Source organism: Nicotiana tomentosiformis, chromosome 2 (genome assembly GCF_000390325.3).
Source record: "Nicotiana tomentosiformis chromosome 2, ASM39032v3, whole genome shotgun sequence".
Lineage (NCBI taxonomy): Eukaryota > Viridiplantae > Streptophyta > Magnoliopsida > Solanales > Solanaceae > Nicotiana > Nicotiana tomentosiformis.
Genome location: NC_090813.1, coordinates 129,021,356 through 129,030,981, shown reverse-complemented (window position 1 = coordinate 129,030,981; position 9,626 = coordinate 129,021,356). Strand labels below are relative to the sequence as shown.

Genomic DNA, 9,626 nt, shown 5'->3' with positions numbered 1-9,626 from the left:
GAGAATTTTCTCTGTCATTATACATGTGTTTATGCTTTTGTACTAGGGATCGAGTTAACTACACGAGCATGGTTCGTTTTGACCATTTGGCTCTTACAATACCATTTGGCTCTTACAATATTTCCTATCGAAACCCTGTTGTCGTGAAATAACTTCTTTGCATTGAATTTGATGATCGAACTTTGATATAACTTGATATATTCGACGGTAATGCCCCCCAGTATTCGAGGTTGATTGAAAAGAGGCATTGGATACTGTCGAATTGTTCTAAGTTAGCGCGATCAATGGCTGTAGGATTTATACTATACGGCCGGTATAGGTCTCTGATCAGCCTTTGTTCTCGGTTGGTATCCCTTTAATAACGGACCCAGAACCCAACTGGACGTCTTCAACTCTGATCTTCGATTGATATCGATTGTGTACATCGGCCTAAGTAATAGCCGGTACTCGATCATATTCTGCTTCAACTATCGTGAAGCCATCGAGCTCCGCTCGTTCATTCCTTGAGTGAAAGCTTGTACAGCCCAATCGTCAGTGACTGATGGTAGATCCATTCGCTCCATTTGGAAACGAGATACGAATTCTCTTAGCATCTCGTTATCCTTTTGTCTTACCTTGAATAGATCCGACTCCCTAGTCTCGACCTTTATGGCCCCAGCATGCGCTTTTATGAAAGAATCTGCAAGCATAGCAAAAGAATCAATAGAGTTAGACGGTAAATTATGATACCATATCATTGCTCCCTTTGACAGGGTTTCACCGAATTTTTTCAATAATACAGATTCGATCTCATCGTCCTCTAGATCGTTCCCTTTGATGGCACATGTGTAAGAGATGACATGTTCGTTGTGATCGGTCGTTCTATTATATTTAGGAATCTCGGGCATGCGAAACTTCTTTGGGATCGGTTTAGGAGTCGCGCTTGGGGGGAAAGGCTTTTGTACAAATTTTTTGGAATCTAAGCCCTTCAATATCGGTGGTTCCCCCGGGATCTAATCAACCCTGGAGTTATATGTTTCCATTTTTTGTCGTTTGCCTCGATCCTCCTTTCTCCTAATTCTATTCGTTTGGTCAGTTCTTCGAACATCTTCGAAATGTCGGGATTAGTCCCCGACTCTCGCTCATTTGACCTTACTATAGCTGGTTCCGTTCTGTGGGTGATTTCTCGGGATGGACTGGGCTCCGGCCTGCTCGGTATCTGGGTTTGACTCTGCAACTGAGCTATTGTTGCCTTTTGAGCTTGCAATATTTCAAAAATCATACGCAAACTGATTCCGTTTTCCTCAACGTTATGGGTATTTCGAGTTGCATATCGAGTACCACCATGAATGCTTTTTTCAGGTTCAGAACGTAGGTTTGCCTCAATCGCCACATGCGAATTAACGTCTGATGGCACTTCGACTCGAGCTCCAACGGCGTCGACAAGCGGCCTTTCGGCCCTGGACGTCAAGTTGTTGTTCTCACCTTGAAGGCCAGCTTCGTTGTCGATAAGTAAGGCCATTTAATTGAGATATCGTTGTTCCTAATCCGAAATCAAAGACACTTCCGAAAACAAGCGTAAAAAGATGTATTTTTCAGATTCGTATCAAATAACCACTGTTATCCTTAGCCCCACGGTGGGCGCCAAACTGTTTACCCGAAAAACGGATAGAGTTGAATATGTATGTAGTTCTAAGGATACGTGGTATAACTTGACATGAATCGTAAAGGAAAATAAAAATATCAAATATTAACTGTAAAGGATGAAAAATAAGCAAAGTTGAAAAGAGAATAATTTATGAACAAGCAAGATAAAATAATGTGTGAAGCTCCAAAGGATAATCTTCCAATATAGGTATGTATCAACAGTATTTTAGTTACAGTGTATGAATCACTTGATAGATGCCCTTTTACAGGAATAATAGGCATCTATATTATAGTGGAGGGATCCTACTTTGGATATAATTAAAAATACATAGTGGGGAACCCATGATAAATCAGTTTTTCTCTAATTTTCACCAAGATTTCCTTTCTTAGTGCGGCTGTAACGGCTCTTGTCTATGAGCTCGATATTGACTCGAGCTCGATTTTGACTCGGAGCCCGGTATTAATTCGGGCTCAGTATTGATCGGTTTTTGACTCTTAAGCTCGATAACGTCGCTTCGCATCATAGTTCGATTTTGGATTCGAACTCGATAATGACTTCGAGCTCGGTATTGATCGGTCCCTGAAATTCGAAGCTCGGTAACCTGGCTTCGGATCTCATCCCGATATTATAAAGATGCTCTTCGGTCCATTATGTTCCCATCTCGACCAGTCGTTCAAAGGCCGAACTCGATTTTGACCGTATACATTAAGAAAGCTCAAATCCATTGGTTTATAAAGTTTAGTTGTGTCTCTCGTATTCCAGATAATATAATTATTATAAAGATAAAAATGCTACTTCAAGACTTGTTAAGTACAACAACCCGTTGCAGATTACTTCCTATAGCCTCTTTGGCCGAGCTGCAATAATCAGTTTATTTGGAGAAGTATTTTTTTTCAAAAGTGCTTCTCTCTAAAGGTACATTTGATAAGAAACAGTTTGTGTTTGGCTAATTAATTTGAAAATCACTTTTGAGCAGCAATTAGTGTTTGGCCAAGCTTTTAAAAACTGCTTCTAAGTGTATTTTTCTCAAAAGTATTTTTCAAAAAAGTACTTTTGGAGAGAAGCTATTTTTTTCTACTTCTCCAAAACTGCTCATGTTTCTCTTCAAAAGCACTTTTTTTCCTTCCAAAAGCTTGGCCAAACACCTTAATTTTTGGAAAAAATACTTTTGGCTAAAAAAAAACTTTTGGCCCAAAAAAAGCTTGTCCAAACAGGCTATTACTCTAAACTGGTAATGGTTAAACGAATATAGTTTGCTTACAAACGTCAATTATTATGGATCAGGCCATTGAAGGAGGAATTGCCATCAAATATTGCAGCAAGAGATTCTCCAAACCTGAAGTCCTTTTTTCATGTGCTGTATCAACATATTAGCCGGCAAAATCCACATACATAAGTGCCACACTTTTTTCATCTTTCACAGCGAAGTCTTCACAATCACATTTAATCTACATACACAAAAACGATGTAGACACGAAAACAAGCCATAATTGTTGTCCCACTAATCACCATTATAATTAGTTCATAACTCATTCCTTCAGCAAATCATACACTACTGCTGAATTCAACTATCACGCAAGAGGAGCTACACTTGGCCCCGTTAGTATGAAACACCAACTTGAGAAAAGAAAAGAAAAGGTAAAATGGCTAACCGGGAATGAGGTATAAAATAAAAGGTGCATGTACATATAAATCAAATATTCGACTAGAGGCTTCTTGAATACCTTTTTTTCCGCAGGGAAAGGAAAAACTAGGTTAGCACTCGTACTCCTTATCACACACATCTTAAGGGGAAAAAAATATGTTACACGGAAAATGCGAAGTGCAGGATCCGCCAATCACATCAGTTCCTTTTTATGTAGCAACTTTATCATGAGTGCAAAAGTTCAACATATTTACAACCATTAAGAATGATTAATACTAGTATCAGGAACCAGCTGCCTGAGATGAAGAGGGAAAGTTTATTCAGTAACTAAACAAACATAGGAACACAAGAAATCCAACAAGTAAGAACATAAGCTTCAGATTGTTATCTGCCTGTCCTTGGGCTGGCCGTGCAGCATTATGAACATTCATCTGACGATATGCAGGAGGATATCCAAATGGGTAATTAGATGTTGCACCAAATGCAGTTAGATTGGGAAATCCATGAAACTGAAAACTGAACAACGATGGAAACAACCCACCAAAACCAGCAGACATTGTAAAGTTACCAAAACTAGCAGTTGCTCCTGGAAAAAATCCTCCCACATGACCAAAACCGAGATTAGGAAAAGCATTTGATACTGGCGGAGGAGCTGTTTCAGGTCTTTGCCCTGCTGGCCTGCTAGGAATTTCAACCCCAGGGATCGGTTTCGATCTTGGATCAGTTGAAGTCCTCCCTCTACCATACAAAGGGACTAACTTCTCCTCTTGTATAAAGGCCTTACAAACAGGACATTCATGGGATTGTGAGTGAAGCCGTAGCCATCTATAGAGACATGGCCAACAATAGAGGTGACCACAAAGTGTCACAATAGGGTCTTGTGCCAAGTCAAAGCAGATGTTACATTCAAAATCACCAGCATCATTGCTGCTATTTCCTGAGGAAGAAGAACTCTCATATGCCCTGGTAGTTAAGTTCTGCATTTCACCCGATATCTCTTATTGGCACACAGATATGCACTTCGCCTGTCAATCAGGAGGAACACAGGATTAGTTACAATATCAGCAACCAACATTCCTCGCACACAACATAAAAATTTAAAAAAAAAAAAAAAAAATAGAGTCAAAAGGCACTACAAATGAGATTAGCAAAATCCAGATAAACAGGATGAATAGCAGATCACCATAAAAAAGCAGAAACCTTAAACATGATATCCACCATAATACAATTAAAAATGAGAACTTTTTTCTTTTGCTTGAGCATATGATACAATTAAAATGAAAAAAAAAAAACTAAATTAAAATGATATATTACAACTATAAAATCACTAACTCCAATTCATATATACAGCCTGGAAATTTGCTGAAGCAAAAACACTCACAAAATAGTCAAGAGAATAAGAAAGAATCGAAATTGATCCATACATTTTTCGAAAACGAAAAAACGCAAGGTAAATCATGGATCAACCAAGCTAGAAAGGAAGAATTTCACCTCTATTTCATTTCTTAAGTCATTGAAAAAATCTCTAAGTTTGAAGTGACTTGTAAAGGCAATTTTCCTAAATCGAATATCCAACTAATTGCTATAACCCTGAAATTGAATTAAAAATAGCTTTTTGGACGGGAAATTAGGCGCATAACAAGAAAACCTAAATTATAATCGTGCCCCTTGTACAATGATGTAAAGCTGAATTATCTATAACCATAATTCAACCTAATAAATTGTGAAATACTATAAATGTTCCTATACAGATAAAGGAAAGAGCTATAGCTTGCGATTGCCTTAAATTCAGATCAGATCACATAAGATGCAAATTAAAAAATTAAGATTTACATAAAATTCAAAGAACTGACGCAAAATAGTTCAAGAATGAGGTGAAATTGAATGATTAATAGAAAAGAATTGTAAAACTTACCGATTTGGAAAAACGAGAATGCTGATGGCTTCAAACTGGAATCATTCTCCTGATTTTTGGTAGTAATAATATGTATAAAAGCATTGACCACAAATAGAAGATTCTAGGGCTTTCTACATGCTTTGAAATCAAACGTGTTTCGCGCATTCGAAATCTACAAGTCAAGCTTCCTAGGAGAAAATTTAGGACACTGTCAATAGGAATCTTCTACGGGCTTCACTCCTAACTTCAGCTCAGCCCCACCTTTTGTTTGGGCCCCATAATTTTCTCTAAGTCCAGTTAAAACCCAACAACTGTTTGGAGTACGCAATGCTTGCTGTAGTATTCCTTCAATTTAAAGTGTGAATATTTTTTTATTCGGTTAAGAAAATAATTACTTTTTTATATTTAGAAATAATTTAAGTTTAAGGGGAGAATTTTGGGTAAGTGTTAGCTTGCCACTTATTTGTGTTTGCCTCTTTGTGAGGTTATTCTCTCGATATTTTTGCATTCTTTTTTATATAATGGATTATTTATATCCACCTGTAGATGTAAGTCAATTGACCGAACCACGTTAACTGTTAGTGTCTCTTTTTGTATATTTCTCTTTTGTTATCTGATTTATCATCGTTCAAGATTTGCTTTACTAGCTTCCGGATGACATCTAATTATTTCGATCCTAACAAGTGGTATCAGAGTGAGGTTCAATACAGGTTCATCTTGACGGGTTTAGTTATAGCCGCAACCTATTTGACAGTAATCATGATTTTTGTCTGAGAAATTTGACCGGAATGCTACTCACATTGAGAGAAACTTTGCTGTAGAGATTTGGAGATGAGACTTATTGAAGGTTATGTGAAGTAGATGGATGAAGTTTATTTTGTTAGAAAATTCAGGTCAAGTGGGAGAATTGTTAGGTATTTGTCCTGATTTTCTTAGCATATTTAGTTTTTCTATCTCATGAAGGAATGAGCAACATATTTACCATAATTGAATTTTCTTTTTCTTATGTTTTTATGATCATAAAATGCTATGGTTTTCAAACACCCACAAATTACAAAAGTATTTTTTCTTTCTTAAATTTTGCGTCTAATCAAATAAATTGTATAAACTGATACATAAGGAGTATATATACTTCAAAGTCCTGCAGATGAATGTAGCTTTTTTCTTTCTTTTCTTTGGTGGTGGGGGAGGTGGGTTGCCTTTTCTTGGAGGATATATATTATATCCTTTTCTTTTGAGGTCACTGCTAAAACTAAAGTTTGCATTTCAGCCTAAGGCAAACATTTGTTTTACTAAAAGATGTTTTTTATGTTTAATTTTTTAGGGTCAAATGATCTGTTTGTAATAAAATACATGAAAATCATATAAGGTTTTGAATACCAATAAAGACAAAAATATTAAATGATATTTTTCTTCGACTTACACTTTTGTAAGTAGAGTTATTCAATACTTTTGTTGGTAATAAATTACAATAACTCGATAAAATAACAAGAAATATACACAAGCTGGCCAGACACCAACCTTAGCAGTGCACTATATCCATTAACAGAATTTTTATATATATTAGAAGAAGAAGGAAGAAGATGAAGAATTAATCCAAATAGCCGCTCACCTTACCACTTAAACTAAAAATATTCGGTGAATATATAATATTATGTATAATTTATATATTATATATGTATAATTGTGTATAATCAATATATAATATTTATATATGACTAGAAAAAATAAATAATTAATATGACCGGATATTTGTGTAAAAATCTCTAGAAGAGTATTTTTGTTGGCGGGGTTTCAGATAGGATTGTGGGCTTTCTATATGAAGTGTGACGGATGGATTTGATTGGGTTAAGATGGACGTAAAATAGATCCAATTGAACACATTTTCATTTCACAGGCTCCAAACTCCATGTGAAAAATAAGATGAAGAAGGACGATCAATGCGGAGTAGGATTTTTTATTTCTTCTTGATTGCTAGACATCACTATGGCGCAGAAGTCCACAATTATACTAGTTGAAGGTTAAACTTGTCTAATTAAACGAGAGCCCAAAATTAGAATTTGCCAATAATTAAGTCACCAAAATCATAGTTTTCTCTTTTAATTATTAATTAATAGATTGTTTGTGTATCTGTCTGTTGAAAGATTTAAGAAACTGGAATGAAAACCCGAAAGTTATTTAGGCAAAAACTTGCTTATGACAATTTTGTAGAACTACTTGGATGTCAATATTTTGCTTAAAATATACCTCGCTAAAGATGAACTTTAGACACCCTTGTTTCGTAGTTGACCCAAACTAAAGTGTCGGATTCAGTTTTTTTTCTCCAGCATTTGCTGTTTTGTATATTTGAATCATGTCTTCAAAATTTAGCAGGCCAATTCCATTTATCAAACCAGCCTCATACTTCATACTCCGTCGTCTCGGAAGAATAACAAAACTACCATTTGAGATTTAAAAAAAAAAAAAAAAAGTATTAGTACGTACTTTTATTTTCTGCAATCAATTTAGAAACAGTTTTTGCTATAAAAAGGTTGTGGTAGGTAATCTATGTTTTTCATAAATTTAACCCAAAAATATTTGAATTTACATCTAGAGGTAGAGATATTCACCAGAGGGAATGTTCAGATAGAGAAGTAGCTTCTTCGCGTAAATAATGGCACATAAATTATTTGGCGAACTCTATAATGCATGTGTATAAACTAATGTTATATGCCAATAACAACACATATCAAATGCACTGTATAAAATATGTAAGATGTGATTAACAAGCCATTGACGCTATAAAAGATTCATGTTTGGGGTGTATTCTTATTATTTAATTAAGGCAAGAATGTTGTATTATTAGACATCATCCCCTGATAATTGATTAAGTTAAATGAAAATAATTCAGCTCGGAATAGTGATAGTTTTTAGAAATTTGATTGGTTAAGGCTCTAATTTTTCGTATACCACCTGGAACATAGCAAAAAAATCAAGGCAGTCTAGGCTGTTGTATTTTTTTGTCTTTTTTTTGTCTTTTTTTATTATAAGGACTTTTGGAAACAAAATTGAAGTACAATAAAAACCAGATGGGTTGCTTGCTATACAAACGTGAATCGACCTCGTAAAACTACACAAATTATCATAATTTTCTTGGTAAAGCTTTTAATAGTGCATAGCATGCTTTCTTTATAAAAAACTAAGAGCAAAACTAAGTAAAAGAGGGGAAAAAATAATCAAAGAATGACTAAATAAAATTAACACCACATTATTTTTCTTATTTTATGAGAATTTAAGATTTACTATTTTAACTTGTACTACAATGAGCATCAAGTGAATTTGTGGATTATGTGCAAAGGGAACAAATCTTTATATTTTGATGCATATTCTCTCAGTGAGATATATGAAAATGTTCTGTAATACTTGATCATTTTCCCTTTTATTTTTTGTGATATATGAGAATATTCTATAACACTTGATTATTCTTCTTTTTAATTTTTGTTTGAACTCATATAACACGTACAAGGTCTTTGGTTCAAATCTTATCAAGCTATGAGTCTATACTTAATTACTATGTCCTCCTTTTCCTGATTAAATGCCTCGAGATTAAAAAGGACATGACAATTAATCTTGATTAAAAAGGACATGACAATCATACTCAGAGCTAATGCTTGCATTATTTTTTTTTATAACTCCTACCAAACGATCCCAACACGTGCTTTTCTTTTGCGAGTGTTTAGTTTATTGTCTTAACTAAAAACAAAATGTACGGTGTATCTTACAATTACATTCTTATTAAATTTAAGAAAAACAAAAACATGAACTCAAGATTATTTTGATCTTTATAATATTTTATACTTGTAAGTTATCCAATGTCAAATATGGTATAAAATAATACTAAAATTGCGGCATAAAATTATATCGTTACTTCTTATACCTCAAACAAAATGCATATAAAGCAATATCGAATTTTATACTGAAATTATTCTTCTAATACTTAAGTCGTAAGTGTAACCGTAATCAAATGAAGCATTTGAGTTTCAACTAGGTCTAGCAACCATTTGCAAGACAGCTAAATATTTTTCCAAGATTGTGGCAAGTGGGTGGCTTACGTTGGCTCCTGGCTGTTTCCCTATATTTATTTGAACGAAAACAAAAACTTATTGTCCCAATTAGGGCTGCTTATCGGGCGGATTGAACGGTTATTTACTCTTAACGGTTTGACTTATCGGTTATCGGCTTTTAAATGTATTAATCCGCTAGCCACCCGATAAGATATCGGGCGGATTGGTATCGGTTTAGCTCTTATCGAGCGGTTATCGGGCGGTTTATCGGATTATTTGCTGACCGCTGTGACTCAAAATAAAATTCCTATGCTCAACAGACTACATTCCAGTCTATAGAATATGGCACCTAAGAAGAGAGCTAAATAGAAGAAATATAGAGCTACATTCCAGCGTATTTCCCAGTAGAATCAT

General features: G+C 34.9%; 1 protein-coding gene across 1 annotated transcript; it reads right to left on the bottom strand.

Annotated features, from left to right (window-relative positions):
- Positions 1–3,412: 3,412 nt before the first annotated feature.
- LOC104114841 (uncharacterized) lies at positions 3,413–5,434 on the bottom strand. Its single transcript, XM_009625378.4, has 2 exons — positions 5,188–5,434; positions 3,413–4,297 (listed from the first exon to the last, which is right to left on the bottom strand). Exon 2 carries the CDS (start codon positions 4,253–4,255, stop codon positions 3,593–3,595), a length of 663 nt encoding a protein of 220 aa, XP_009623673.1. The 5' UTR covers positions 4,256–4,297; positions 5,188–5,434; the 3' UTR covers positions 3,413–3,592.
- Between the last annotated feature and the right edge of the window lie 4,192 nt (positions 5,435–9,626).